Raw genomic sequence first — 15146 nt, 5'->3', positions numbered from 1 at the left:
TCGCGTATGCGAGTGACGCGCGTTATTCGCGAAGACGACCTGCCTCATGTGGTTTAGTGCTGTGCCTTCCTCGGCTATTGTACAAATATGCCGAGGGCACGATGATCGACAGGTGCAAAACGCGTTCGTCATCCTTGTTAACTCCTAGGTCAACGGCAACAACTTGCCGAATATTCACTCATCAGTTCCTGGCTAAGCACATCAACATGTATTCGTTGCTGCGAGAAGCCGCCCTGGCACCGGGTTGTGACTCAGGTGACGATGACCAACGCTTCACTCCTGCGGTGCTCTGATGGGAACCAAACTCCCGAGGACGTGAGGGTTGACGACGAGAACCACGACGCTGTGACTGCGAATGAGGCAAACATCGGCCGTCAGAACCAACAGGAGCCGTTCATTGGGAATGAGAAACAGCCAAGTCGTGTCGAGGTACAATGGGACAAAGACGATCCAGGCGACCCTCACAACTGGAAGTTCGCCTACAAGTGCTTCATTACGTTCCAGTTGAGCCTACTTGCTCTCGCGCCCTCTTTTGGAAGTTCAGTAATCTCACCTGCGAGTCAAGTGATTGCCCAATACATTCATGTCAATGAGGAAGTGGCAGTGCTCAATGTCTCACTGTACGTCCTAGGTTTTGCTGTAGGACCTCTCATCTGGGCGCCTCTTTCTGAAGTATGGGGACGAAAGATCAGCATGTTACCAGCACTTTTCTGCTTGGGTATCTTCAGTATCGGTACAGCAGTCAGCAAGAATGCCTCAAGTGTATTCATAACGCGGTTCTTCGGTGGCGTCTTCGGCTCAGCTCCTATCTCAAATGTCTCAGCAGCCCTGGGGGATATCTGGAGTCGAGAGGCTCGAGGTACAGCAGTCAGCTTGTATGCTGTCATGGTGACTGGAGGGCCAACCCTAGGCCCCGTCGTTGGCGCGGCCTTGACGGCCGAACTCTCATGGCGTTGGACTGAGTACGTTGAGGCAATTTTTGTCTTTGCAGTCTGGGCTTTCACCTTTGCGTTCTTTCCAGAAGTCTACGGTCCTGTACTACTCAAGCAGAAGGCTCAGCGACTTCGAAAGGAGACTGGCAATAAAGCCTACTATCATCCACATGAAGATCTCAAGCTTGACTTCGAATCTATTATCACGAAACAGCTGTCACGCCCTGTGCTGATGTTGACTACAGAGCCGATGGTTATATGCATAGCATTCTACGCCTCGTTCGTCTATGGAGTGCTCTACATGACGCTTCAGGTCTTCCCCATCGTTTTCGAGGACGTGCACCATCTGAACACGATTCTTGCATCATGCTCTTTTCTGGGTCTTTTCATCGGCGTGGTATTCGCATTGAGCATAAATATTGGGAATCAACCTCGATACATCCGAGCAGTGAGGGCATCTGGGGGAAAGCCCGTTCCCGAAGCACGACTGCCTCCTATGGCCATCGGCGGCATTATCTTCACAGTTGGACTATTCTGGTTTGGTTGGACTGGAGGATACAGAAGTGTTAACATCGCGGCTCCATTGGTTGCGACAATCTTGATCGGTGCGGGATTCAACTGTATCTTTCAACAATGTATCAATTTCCTGATCGACACTTACGGCTTGTATGCAGCCAGTGCAACGGCAGCAAACACGTTCCTTCGGAGTTTGATGGCTTGTGGGTTGCCTCTTGCTGCACGGCCTATGTTCAAAGCCATAGGCGTTGGACCTGGAGTGAGTGTATTGGGCGGAGTCGCCGCTCTGGCACTTCCGGTACCGTTTCTGTTTATGAAGTACGGGTTGAGGCTGAGGAAGAAAAGTCGTTTCGCTCCAATCGACTGAAGGGTTTCTTATACTTGATTGCTGTACATGCAGTGACCAATTAGTAGCCGAGACCATGGCGCCTCAAATGGTGCTAGCTTTCGCCGGATCAGTAAATGATCTCTATGAGTAGGAGCATATTGGCCATATAGCAACCCCTGGCGTTCAGCCACTTGGTGTCAGACCAGCCCTGCTAGCCTCACGATGACCCCGCACAAGCTACGCCTACAAGGTGTCGATGACATCGATTGACAGTATCATGGTGCAAGAGGGTCACACGAACGACGCCGACCAACAAGCATAACAATACAGGAAATCGTCCTACTGACTATGGATAGCGAAGTCGATGGCTACATTATTCGCTTCTCGAAGCCTGTGCCACCAGAGTCGATACTAAGGATAATGATGACGACTAAGGTACCGAGCAGGTGACTGAGATACCAAGCACGGGTGACGAGAACGTGTATCCACGAGGTGCATCTTTAGTGCTTTGACACCAGCACGTCGGCATACCACGGCAAGGAGATACTAACCTCTAATAGCTTCGAATGGACATTCGAGGGCAAGACGTCTCTCTGCAGCCAACGAGCATGTTGTTGGTCCGTATCATGATTGCGAAAGTCACGAACATTGGTCGACTGGAGTTAGTTTGTGTCGTTTGTCTTATCAGCTCAGAATGCTCCCCACCATCGTTGCCTAGTGGTTTCCATGGTGAGCGCTTCTGGCCAGGTTTCGAGAAAGTGATTCACGTAGTCCTTCCAGAATGAATTGCGTGGGTTGACTTGGGTAGCAGTAGTGTACTCCCAATATGGCGGAAACCATCCAGCCGTCTCCCAGTCGAGGGTAGCCACAATGTCATCATCGCGGAGGATAATGTTTAAACTGCTTAGGTCCCCGTGTGTGAAGACTGGTGCGCCCCATTCTCGTTTGTGCAACGCAATCATGTCATCCACTTCCGGACAGTCCGGCGGCGCTTGTTCCAGACCCTGGCGCAAGAAGGCATGGAATGCCTGTGTGTCTTCAAACGGTCCGAAGCGTTCGAGGCTGGTAGGCAGACGACAGTCGCATAGAGAACCTCCGTCAACATTAGCTATGTGGCTATTCGTTGGGTGTAGCGCGCGCATCTCATCCACCATCTTCTTCAGTTGTCGAAGGACTTTTGTCCTTGACTCTTCTGACAAGGTCTTCCAGGTCGTTGCCGCCATCTGTCCCTTGACATACTGCATCACAATGTAGGTCTGTCCCTTACGAGTGAACGCACAATGTACTTTCGGAACTGGAACAGAGGTGTGCTGTGCGATGAACTGCATGGTACGCGCTTCCGCCAGGTCGCGATAAGAGCCGAGCTTGACACATTTCGTAGGTGTGAGCCGAATGATGGGCGACCTGTCACGCTGGATGCATCTGGCGGCCTTGATACCAGCAAGAACGACAAATCGGCGGAGTCGACTGTTGTGAAAGGGGTCTGAGCGACATGGAGTGTGGGAGGCTCCGGGGAGGGGAGAATCTGGGGTGCTAGGGCTGCTGGTCCGTTCGTCGTCACCCCCCATAGTCAAGAAACAATTGTCCTACCATGTCGATGGAGTCAACGATCAACGCTGGGGGTCGAATTGTTGATGCCCAGCGCAGGCAGGGATCGCAGATAGACTGGTCGCAATGGGGGTGAACGACTCGTTCGACTACGCTAACCTGTTTTAGGGAGTAGTACCGGCACGTGTCAGTGGATGCTCTCAAAGTATTTAGCTCCGAGCTTTGCAACCAGGTTCTCGGTAGCTAACATCAGTTTCGACGATCTCAAACACCCGAATGGAGACTCCGTGAATCAGTCGACGTGTCGCAGCATGCTACCGTGGCATGATCCGAGTTCTCAGTGTTATGGCGGAGTCTTCATAACCATGCCGTGCTCGCATCGACACGGCATGGACACTCGAATACGCTCCGATCAGGAGCAGCTTACTAGTGAATGCCAGATCATGGGAAGGCACTAACCCAGCGTGATCTGTTACCGTTCTGTACTGATGATGATGGTCATCAGCACCGTTTGGGGTACTTTCTTCTGCTACGTCTGCGATTCAACCACTTCCGCATCCCTTACCACAGACCTCATTTTCTACTAGCTTTCTGAACAGCAAGATCGCTAACCTCACTCCCAACCTCTACCAACCTATACCGTGAGAAACTGTGAAAATCATGCCTGGACACTTGCGCTGTCTACTCAAGAAGTGGGTTGCACTAGGTTGTGAAGTAATGGTCTTTCAGTGCATGCCCTCTTGCTCACATCCCCAAAGCTCTGGAAACATGAAGCCATTTCAACAATCAAAGACAATGTTTCGTACCCCAAAGACCATCGAGCTGTCGCGACGTTCGTGCGTTTCTCGAGATCCTGGTCTGCATTGTCACTTATTGAGAACAAGTCTCGGAGCAGAGAAACCTGTCTTGGAAGCACTACCTTATGATCAGGGCCCAGAGATGTGCATATATAGGACAAGATCATCGTCCGTACGTCTTCTGCCAGACAACACAATATTGAACCAAAATAACCACAACGCAGTTCGACATTTCCCGCGCCCTAAACCTTTGCTTAGAAGCTCGACAAAAAATCCCCCAGCTACATCTTAGCAATACAACACTTTTCGGCGCCCTTTCTGGTCAATCAAGAGCAGTCATGAATCCATCACCGCCTACCAGTCGTCAGCTCAACATGACGTCTCTACAACGAGGGTCCCACCCTGAGATGCCCACCGTCCAGATGATTTGTGACACTCTAGGTCAGTACCACCCAAGTAATGACGCCCGAGTAGGCGAACTTGGAGGACAATGCCCAGCCAATCACACCAAAGGCAGTACCATCATCAACGAACCATGCAAGCAGCGTTCAGATCAGAAAAAGCGGCGGCCGTATGCTTCATTGGAGCTGGACGAGCTTCTAGTCGCGATCAGTCGTCAAGGATCTGTTGATCGCATTCTTGAGCGTCTCGTTAGCCATCTGATTTGCACCAGTCACAAAGACCAGACGCCTATGATCGTCGCGGCATGGCATCGCCATCTTGAAGCAGAACCCTGGGGTGCATATCTGAGGCCCAATGACGCGGTCCTATCGGCAGCGAATTCGACTCAGAGCAGCCCAGTGACGAGTGAATCTAGCATCTGTTCCCTGCCGACAGCTCGGGCGCACTCTGCCACAACGGTCGTCAGCAACATCCTTCCTGCGGCTCTGGTCACAAGCGCGAAAGTCGGATGCGTTTCAGCACTTATGGTGGCTGCTACTTACTTGAGCGGTATTTATCAATGGTAGAATGGCAGAGAGGGAAGAGGCTTGAGCAGACAGGAAGCTCAGCATAGGAGAAAGGCTGGACTGGAGCACCGTGTATCGCCCGCTATGGAGAGCATCGCCCGCTATGGAGCGTGTCGAGTGTCGGCACCGTGCAGCGGTTGCAGGCTGTATAAAGGTACCGCTTCTGGCAAGTGCTATAGTAGAGGGGACAAATGGATACCTACAGGTACCGCCGTGTTCGTATAGAGATAACAATGACAGACAAATGTGAGGTAGACCGCAGGTCAGCTACCTCTAGTCATTTGATAATGCCTCAACTACCATAGATCTTGATTTCATGCGATGAAGCTGTCGCGCACAATCCGTCCATACGGTCTTGGAAGCACGCTAGTCCCTTTTTGGCCACTTGAACCAATCGTAGGAGCCTCACATCACCTCATCTTCCACATCTCTCGATGATTCTACAGTCGAACAGTATTCCGATAACCACGATACAGTGTTGACTTCTTGTTCGAACTTTGTTCTCACAGCACAAGTCATGCACGGACAGTACACGCGAAGTGCTGGCAGTGCTGACACCCACCTCTATTCGATCGACGTTCAGACGTGACACGACTACGCAGCGATCTATTCTTCTAACACGCGCTCACATCTGACCATGAAGTGGCAAGTTCAACTTCCATTGAGAAGAGGCAGCTCATCACTCAGCTCCGTTCACGAGCGCCTGTCATCCCACCCTTGTTCCCGAACACTGACTCAGGCTCATTGTTCTTCCGAGATGCTCACTTCTCGTCCCCAATGTTCATTGATATGCCTTCTGGTCACCGTCTCATTCGGTAAGATGACTTCGCGCAGGCCAGAACATAGTATCAGATAGGTCTCGAAGACTCGCTCCCAGCACAATGCCTTTTCAGATCTGGCGGTAATAACAAAGAGTGCTTCTAAGACACCAAGGTTGGTCTCACCGATCCGAATTGTCTTAGCCGGTGAGTGAGAAAGGTGGTCTCGTTTTGAACACTCGTGAATCATGCGCCGCGCTTTCAATACCTGGGAGTGAAGGTCAGCATGGGCGTGCTGTGCTGCCTGAACCACGCGCATTGTTGATGAATCTCTGGTCTCGGGTTGTCGAACCTGTCTGGCAGCATTGAGCCTGGTCAAAGTCATGGTAGAGTTCTTGAATATGTATATACACGGCGAAGGTAAGTGTATCTACGCAGGACAACAACTCAAGCACATAGAAACAACACCTGCAATACAGCCTCAGCACCTCAAGATCAACAACGGTACTTCCAAGCTCGAATCAGCACTCACAAGACCAGACCATTACACAATTCACTCTAACTCACCTGAAATACCGATTCGAACCCCCTTCGCTGAACAGAACATACCGAGCTATCCTCCGGCTTGCCTCCATTTCCACACTCATCATGTCCCAACAGCAGCCTCCCAACCCTAACACCGTGACCATGCCCGTCCTCTGTAACACCATCGACCTCCCCCACCCCACCACCAATCAACTACCCAACCACCATTGGGGCTTCTGCGAAGGCAACCTCGTCATAGGCGCCATAATTACCCTCGAGCCATGCCTCAAGCGCGCAAGCCTTCCAAGGCGCCGCTCAGCAGCCACGGCATTGCAGAGTTTAGTAGATGCAATCAACCGTCGAGCCGGCAGAGCAACAATAGTTCGTCTCCTCAGGCAGGTCGTCGATTTCCTTATATGTTTCTGCCACCGAGCGCAAGCGCCGCGGATCGTGGAGGAGTGGTTTGAGCGCATTGAGGAGGAGCCGTGGGGAGCGTACCTGCGGGATACGAACGGCAATGCCGATGTGATGGTGCATGGTCAGCCAGCTACTATTGTGATCAACAATATCGTGTCATCTGCGAGAGATGGGAGGCTTACATGGATCTCGATGTTGGCCAAGATGGCTCCTTACGCTGCGTGTGCCTGGAGATGGTACAATAGTAGCCCCTGAAGGGCTTGCACAGGTAGACAGTCGGTGTTGAGAGGGCAGAGACCAGGAGCTGCGGCTTCATCGAGAGGTGGTCGATACGCGAAAGGTGCATGGAGTCAGATTTTCCAGCTGGACTGGAAAGAATAAAAATGTTTTTTTTCGTCGTTTGTTGTTTATAGCTCGTAAGAAATCGCTGGGTATCAATATCGAAAGTACATTCTGAGGCGCGTGTAGCTGGGTATCTAGTCATGTCCTATCCTGTCGTATCCTTCAAGCTCCTTTTTCGTCAAGTCATCTCTTCGCACGATCACAGTGCTCGATGAACCTGTAGATCCCTTCAATGCCCTCGTACTCAGCCTGGCTCATGTTTTGATGGCTGCGCTTGCCCGAATATTGTCTGTAATCGGGCTGGAAGTGTACTGGACCTTCCTCAGAAGGATGCAAAGACGAGTAATCCGACATCTGCGCAGAGACAGGTCTCGAGCCAAGCCACGGATTCTCGATGATATCTCCATCTTTAGTCATCATTCCGAAAACTTCTTGCCCTTGTGCATGCGCTTGCAGACCGGGGCTGACAGTTTCGAAGTCGTGACTGAAGTTCTCAAGAGAGTGCTCAGACTGCTGCGCAGAAAGCATGCCGTGCCACTCCACGTCTTCCCTCCTCGTCCTCTTCGCGGGTCTCCACCCGTCGTAGATCTCACACAAATCAGCTTCACTCGCAGTCTTGCTAGGTGCGAACGGAAACCGTAGTGCCATATCCGCACCGTGTTGTGTCTCGAAGTCCTCGTCTTGACCGACTATTCCTCTTCTGATGCCGAGCTCTGTGCATAATGCCTCGACTGTATCTCGATCGCAGCCTGGGAATCGAACACGCAGGGTGGTTGGATCGACCAGGACGAGAGGGAGCGAACCGAGAGTCGCGAGATGCTTGAGATCGTTCATAATCGCAGCGAGATCTTTGAGGGCGCGTGCGAAGTCGACCGACAAGGTTGTCATCACCTTCTCGTCGGCGATCGTGGAGGTGGTTGGGGCGGAGTGCTCGGAGGCGAAGCAGTGAGAGTTGTAGGAGTCGGATCGTGGGATTGTGCTAAGAGGCCCGACAGCAGTGATGGTTGGGTTGATCTTGAAGTCGACGAAACTACCGGCCGACTGAGCGTGACATAGGTCAAATGCATTCCGTGCCTGGTCCTGGGTGGGAGAGACGGCTCGGAATCGTTTATGGCCGGTCTTGTGGTTGTAACCATCGTATCTTGCCTTGTGGCCTTGAAGCCAAAATGCTCGCACTGCCTGCGATACATTCTGGATGACCTCGGCTGGCTGAGCTGGACCATGGGAGAAGTAGCGTGCTCCTCCAACCCGGCCTGTGCCCGTAGTGTAGCCACCTGCTGAGCGGGAAAGGGTGCCACCCGTGAGGTTCGGTCGTAGCGTCGAAGCAAAGGGTGTTCGGCTCGTGAGGTTGGAAACAGCCGAGCGGGTTCGAGAGGTAGGATAGGAGGAGCGCAATGGCTTCGTAGCGTGTGGTGCTTCGGTAGTAAACCACCTCACAGCATTGTTCACCACCCTGTGAGTACTGTACTGCCTACTCTGACTCTGTTTGATGGCTTGTAGCCTGCTGACAGGCTTGTTTTGAATTCTTGCATAGACATGCTCAGTACGTGCTTCGACCTGGCCGACTTGACCGAGTCGTTCACGCACGGCATTGCGTGCTTTATCAACACCGAATCTATCACTTTGTCAGCCCGAGGCTCAATGTTGTTGATTGTGGTTGCTTACTTGATCAGCCTCATGGTCTTCGCGACCAAGAGGTGACCTCCCGATGATGCCATGATGTTTACCCACCTGGCAGGAAGTTGTTGTAGGAGAAAGAGATGAAGAGTTGACGGCGAGGTCTACACTGCGTGGAAGTGGTCCCTTCTCCGCAGTGAGGCATTTCGCCACCTCAATCTCACGCTAAACCAGCCACATGTCGATATGCAGGGTCCAGGATAACCAATCATTGGCGATCTTCTGGGTGACTTTCAAACAATCATCCTCCTGCTTGACCTCTACACGACTCCTCGATGTTGAAGTTTCGAGTAGATTGAATGAGGAAAGACGGGCGTTGAGGTATGCATTTAGCGTTTGCTAGATCGATGCTATCACGAGCGAGCATAACGACGGCTACAATCCCCCGGGTATCCACGTCATGCTGCAGCATGCTCCTTCCTCAAGGTCCTGTCTTACATGCTCCTTCCTCTTCGAACACCACACAAAGCAATACTATATATCCTCGAGCCTCAACATTTGCGCCTCAATTCGACACACAGACAATGCAGTACATCCGTAATTGCGAGACTTGGCTGACTGTGACACAGGTGAAGAGTTATGGTGTTGGTGAAGAGTTAGTGCTCTGACCTGTGAGAGGTCAAATGAGCGGTGATGCGGTGTGGGATGGTGTGTGCATTCTATCTGTGAGAATGACAAATATGGTGTGGTGTTGTGGTGAGTTCATTCCTCTCCTTCTGCGGGTGCTGCTTGTCGTCTGTTCAATTCGTGCTTCGAGCACTCTTTTCTTTTTTGCTTTCGGAACATTGTGTTTGCGCCGGGCTGTAGCGTGCCTGCTACTTGAGCTCGACGCGTTTGACGCGTTCTTTCCGCTGCAGCTTTTTCCCAATTTTGTCTCACCTCTTTTCCACGGTTCAGGTTGAGGTTGGAGGTAACTCTCCGCCGCTCAACATGACCAATTTTCACACGTGCCTTGCTACGAAACGTGTCCTTCCTTCACCGCTGGCACGCCTGCCCCTTGCAAATGTCCATTCGCAGTACCATTTACCTGTCCATTAGCCATAAACTTTGGCAACGACCAACCAACCTCACTCCTCCCAGTCATAACCTCCTCACACCCCCTCGTAATCCTCCCAAACACCGGCTCAACCTTCATCATCCAAAGATGTGACGCAGCAAGCGTACACGCCAAAGTCACCACAACAGCAACACCCAGCATCGCATTACCCCTCTGTCTATATCTCGGCACCTCGGTGAACGTTTGTAAACCCGTCATCGGATCCCACTTGATATCGGTCGTAGCCATGAAGTACCCGCTCGAGAACGCAAAGAGCGGCATAACAGTCTGCATGAAGAGTGGATGAAGCAAGAACACTGGGAAAGAGATCCTGCCCAGCCAGGTAAGTGGTTTCGTAGACAGCAGTTGTCGAGCATGTGGTGAGAAGATGATACCAAGGGATAGAAAGATGGCGCCAATACTGCCCCACGTACGATGGAACTCGCGGTTCGCGGCAGTTGGGAAGTATGTGGCGGCGAAGCGCCAGAGGAAGTCGCACCATGGTGCTGAGGCTGGATCGTCGTGGGTGACGGACATGAAGATGAGGCCTAGCGTGATGAACAAGCTGGCGAGGATTGGCGTAAGTCTGCGTTCTGAAAGGCTGACCGGCAGTGAAGTGAGGGAGAGCTCGGCGAGGATGATGCCAGCGAGGCAGGTTGGGCCGACTACGGCTGTGAGGTGTTAGCCTCGGCAATTATGACTGTCAAGGGATTGGGCAGTATATGCGGCAACTCACGATCTTCGATTGTCACGCTCAAATTCAATGACCAGAACGTAAAGAGGGTCAACATGAAAGTCCTCCATCGTGCATTGAGATTGACCACAATCAGTAGGGCCGTAAATACCATCATGCTCGCCTGTAACAGGAATATCATCGTCCACTGTGGCTGATCGTACTTGTTCGACCCTCCATAAGTCCAGGTGTGCCATAGTGATGTCCACAAGTCGCTGAAAGCTAGTAGCCAACTCGAGCTCGGCGCCGGTGTGTTCTCATACAGCCACCAAGCATCACCCGTCCGACCACCTTCCATGAGGCCTAGCTGACATACCGTCCATGCAATGATAGTAGCCAGTGACGAAGGCAAAATCAGCCTGAACGGCCTCCTGAAGGATGAAGTCGCAAGGTTGGCGAGGGCAGCCTCATGTTGTGCTGAGCGAGCCTGCTTCAGAGGCTTCAGGCTGTTGACAAAGCCCAACAGCACAAAGAAGACAGCCACCCATGAGTGTCCGGTTGATATCAGCCGAAGTATGGGCCGCTGAAATAGCATAGGTGTGCCTTCATCTGACCCGCAGCATGGTCTGACCAGCGATCTGCCGAAGCATAGAACCAGATGGGAGGAGACGACACCAAGTGTAGCGATACCTCTGAGGCCCTAGCATGGATGTTAGTATACGTGCTGAGCTCTGATGGATGCTGACTTACATCTGCCCAAGTGCTCGACTCCATCAGCCGCGTTCGTGCGTCATCGTCCACGTGCCATAGCCGTCCGAGGCGTCTTCGAACGCCCTGTACAATCTTCACGCTCGGCCTAGACCAAGACTGGTCAGGCTGGTCGAGCACACACATATTTGAGAACAATCGTGGAAGCTGAGCTGTTTGAAGTGGCGATCGTCATAAACTCCAATTTGCGCATCGTAACTCCTATAGAATGCGTCGACCGTGTCACTTCAATGACGGTGTTTCTTCACAACATCTCAACGAAAGTACAAGAGATACGGAGCAAGTCTGGAGAGCTTGGCCAGTGCATGCTGGTAGCAGCGGAACAACAACAATGAAATCATCTCCACGACCTGATCCTGATTCGCATCGCAGTACATCATGAATCTACGAGTACCAAGCTTTCGAGACGCGTGCTCAAGGAAGTTTAATTCGGCGAAGTGTTTGTGTCGACCAAGCGCCGAGGTGCCAGGATTCCTCGTTTCGAATGACGAGATTGGTCTGTCTCGGCTATGGCGGAATCCGAATAGGCCTAGCGCTCTTGTACCTATAAAGAGCGGGTCTCAAAGGATTCCTCACCCCGGACCGAAACGTAAGCGATCGTGCAAAGCTCAGGGGTAGGATGGAGGATGGAGGATGGAGGATTTCTGACTGCTTCATCATGGGGCCAGCTCGACTTTGTGTTTCTTACTCTCAGGACTCTCTGAAGCGTTTCTGCCCGGGCAGGTTTCGTATCTCGAGTTGATGTGTGCTACAGTCGTTTGCATGTGCAATTTGTTGCAACGGCCATTCCTCAGAACCAGAGCATGGATTGCCGAGTCTCATAAGGTCATATTGATAGACGAACAGAAGAAAGCATCAATCATGTACTATCAAAGCACACACAACAGCAGAACGTTCTTCGTAAGAAAGACAAAGTACTTCCCCTTTTTGTCCAGGGGAAAATCACAGAATGGACGTACCCTTCGTAAGAGCCATAAGCACTAGAGTGTTAGCATGGCTCAGGAGTTCGAGCGCTTGGTGACACCCGGCCACTCGATGTCGCGTTGATGCAACGATGCGGTATTCGTTGAGCTGTGTACTAACTTTCCAGTACCAAGAACACCACTGTCCATCTCGTCGCTCGACGCTCGACGCTCGCCATTCGCCGTGCAGTTCGTCTAGCATCTTATTGTTATACTCCGACACACCTGCTCCTCTATCGAGTCGAACATCACCCTAGCGACATGACGCTCAGAAGAACATGTCCGTATCAGTCCGGAACATGTTTTCGAAGGCGACAATGTCGACTGGTATCGGGTATGTATGACAACAGGAGTCCAGCTCACGAAATATTAGAGAGTCATTCCCGCAACGTCTCTGGAGCCATTAGCCTAATGAGAGCCATCAATCAGCTGGGTTGCTGCTTCGGGGGTGCAGTAGGTGGGTGTTATTGTTCCCCATAGTCGCAGCAGCTGAGCCTGGGTCGCCTGCACATCGGTCTTGTCTCGTCCGCCTTGTTTGTGTCTTTTTCTTTGCCCAACCTGTCCTTGCCCTTGACCTGCTGCCTCTGTGGTAGGTTCGGCGGCTCAATCATCTTGTGAAACTGTCGCATGGCAGCCTGAAATGCTCTGGTAAGCGAGTTCTGTCTAGGAGGCAAGCAAAATATTATGCCGGGCGAATATGCGGCGCCAAGTGCCGGATCCGGAGGAGACTGTGTTGTGGTGTCGGGCTATTGCCCATGTGTTTGTTTGGTCTTCACAGATTGTAGGATGAGCAATGGTAAGAGGCTTCCTAGATTTGAGTTGGAGGTAAGACGAGCATCAACCTGCACCAATCCCGTACTTGCTCTTTCATATCGGCAGATTGTACGTCACACATAATCTGACCTGTACACGTGGGATGCTACTACTCGAAGGCCTCTCCAACGCTCACCCTACTCCTTGTGTGCTGTGGGCCTCAGAACCACGACGGGCAACGATTTCAACATGTAAAATCAAGGTTGGCGCGGGTCTAGCCCCCTTCGGAATCTCTGCATCTGAGGCTGAAAATACCCGTCCAGGAGCTGCGGAGGCCGCCCACAAGGGGTGGAGGCATGTTCCATCCGGCTGGGTCAACGACAGACGCATTGAATGGAGAATGAGCGCCAATCATTCGGCTGCCCTGGACGGGGTTGTTGGGTGAAGTTTCCAAGCAAAGTGCTGAGTTCGCACTGTTCGCTTCGGGCATCGATAGTCCGTCTGCCGAATGTGTAACCAGTGGTCTCGTGTTCCTAACGTTAGCATTTCTTGACTCAACAGAGTTGACTCCATCATTGCTACCGGCGAACAATGGTGAGTTGCTGTAACTGAAAGGCCGTCCTGCTAGAGGATATGTCGATGGCTGATTGTATATGAGGTTCTGGGCGAATGGAAACTGTGGAACAGCCTCGGCGTCTTCGGTAAAGGCATGATCCGGAACACCATCACTTGACTCGAAGCTGGGGTCTTCTTCCGGGTTTGGACCACGGTGTGTGTCATCAACGTGACCATCCACAAGACCATTCATATGACTATTCGTATGACCATCGACCTGACCATCTGTGCAAGGTTTCGAGTCCAGGTCCTCAAGCATGACAAATGAGCTTGAATCATCCCGTGCTCCAGGTCCGGGGCCTTGCGATAGACCTTCCACAGCAAGCGACAACACATCGTGTATGTCCAGGTCCGATTTACCAATGATCTTACGCTCCTGCAAACCGTGTATCTGGTGCAGCAGGCATTGCGCCAGCACTTGTGGTGAGTCGTTCTGCCTCAGAGCGTTGAGCAATTCGGTCACGTCTTCGTTGTCGTTGCATCGCGATGCGAGAAGTAATCCATGCAGCATATATTGCTGTCGCTGTTGGACGTCACATGAGGTCCAGGCTGTCTTGCGTCGTGTGTCGAGTTTCTCGTCGAAACGGCAAAAGCTATCAAGCCTGCGCATCGTTCGCAAGGTGCTGGTTGACCCGAACACTGAATCAGGAATTAGTAGAGGACCCTTAGAAGATGCAGCCACAAATCTAGGGTACCTTGGCCTTGCGTCGCTTGCAAAATCGACACGCGTTGCTCACTCAGCGAGAACTGTTCTCTGCATTTGCAACGCCGGCCGCAGAGGACGCGGGTGTACCATTCAAGGGGGCGGCGTTCCTACGCCCTCGCTGAGGCCGTGACATCGTGGGTGGTATCGTATCAGAGAGAATCAAGAACGGCAAGCGGAAAAGGAAGATAACAGATGTGATAGCGCCCTGCCACAATGGAGATTTCTTTCTTCTCCCGATCGTTTCCAGGATCCAAGAAAGTGTGCATCAACGACTAAGCGGAGACCATATCCTAAAGAGACCGAACGTGCTCTAAAGAAATTGCTTGGTTAGATCTTACCGGCAGATCCATCTAACAGCTCTTAAGCCACAGATCTGCACCCTTCAATGCTAGCCGTCCTACTCCCTCGGGCCATGGAGTCTGATACAGTTCTAGGCCGAGTTAGCGCTAGGCAGTGTAAAGGCTTCACAACCCGAGGAAGTAACACAGTGCTACAATACTATCGGCCAAGTAGGAGGATGGGGTGACATGGCATCATGAGCAACAAGCTGGCAGAAAGGTCCAGACTGTAGTATTCGCGCTGTAACAGCCGGGCATCGTCGAGCTGCATGCGTCCCCTCAAATCCGGCCTTCATCGGACATGAATAGTTGCCCGGCGTGCGAAGAAAGCACGTCTTTGCTTAGCTGACAAGGATGAGAGCATCTGGAGGAACTACAATTCCGCTTTTGCGTCGTCATCAGAGTCAGACCGAGATACTGGATATTCGATTGGTGCAACTGGCATCCGAGGTGGCGGAGAAACTCCGATCGGCAACGTGCTAGAAAA

At 52.0% G+C, this 15146-nt stretch overlaps 5 protein-coding genes across 5 annotated transcripts; 1 reads left to right on the top strand and 4 right to left on the bottom strand.

Moving 5' to 3' along the window:
* Positions 1-261: 261 nt before the first annotated feature.
* PMZ80_009849 (uncharacterized protein) lies at positions 262-1815 on the top strand (the record flags this gene model as incomplete). The annotated part of the gene is made up of 1 exon (XM_064878242.1): positions 262-1815. One exon carries the CDS (start codon positions 262-264, stop codon positions 1813-1815), a length of 1554 nt encoding a protein of 517 aa, XP_064725810.1.
* Positions 1816-2465: 650 nt separating this feature from the next.
* PMZ80_009848 (uncharacterized protein) lies at positions 2466-3344 on the bottom strand (the record flags this gene model as incomplete). The annotated part of the gene is made up of 1 exon (XM_064878241.1): positions 2466-3344. One exon carries the CDS (start codon positions 3342-3344, stop codon positions 2466-2468), a length of 879 nt encoding a protein of 292 aa, XP_064725809.1.
* A 3970-nt stretch (positions 3345-7314) lies between these two features.
* PMZ80_009847 (uncharacterized protein) lies at positions 7315-8849 on the bottom strand (the record flags this gene model as incomplete). Its single annotated transcript, XM_064878240.1, has 2 exons — positions 7315-8746; positions 8797-8849. The coding sequence occupies 2 exons, from the start codon at positions 8847-8849 to the stop codon at positions 7315-7317; spliced, it is 1485 nt and encodes a 494-aa protein (XP_064725808.1).
* Positions 8850-9763: 914 nt separating this feature from the next.
* PMZ80_009846 (uncharacterized protein) lies at positions 9764-11411 on the bottom strand (the record flags this gene model as incomplete). Its single annotated transcript, XM_064878239.1, has 3 exons — positions 9764-10515; positions 10581-11217; positions 11268-11411. The coding sequence occupies 3 exons, from the start codon at positions 11409-11411 to the stop codon at positions 9764-9766; spliced, it is 1533 nt and encodes a 510-aa protein (XP_064725807.1).
* A 1863-nt stretch (positions 11412-13274) lies between these two features.
* PMZ80_009845 (uncharacterized protein) lies at positions 13275-14225 on the bottom strand (the record flags this gene model as incomplete). The annotated part of the gene is made up of 1 exon (XM_064878238.1): positions 13275-14225. The coding sequence occupies one exon, from the start codon at positions 14223-14225 to the stop codon at positions 13275-13277; it is 951 nt and encodes a 316-aa protein (XP_064725806.1).
* Between the last annotated feature and the right edge of the window lie 921 nt (positions 14226-15146).

The sequence above is a fragment of the Knufia obscura genome (genome assembly GCF_036327395.1).
Source record: "Knufia obscura strain CCFEE 5817 isolate CBS 148926 chromosome Unknown scaffold_15, whole genome shotgun sequence".
NCBI lineage: Eukaryota > Fungi > Ascomycota > Eurotiomycetes > Chaetothyriales > Trichomeriaceae > Knufia > Knufia obscura.
Note: the sequence above shows the minus strand (reverse complement) of the source record. Positions and strands in the feature narration are given on the sequence as shown.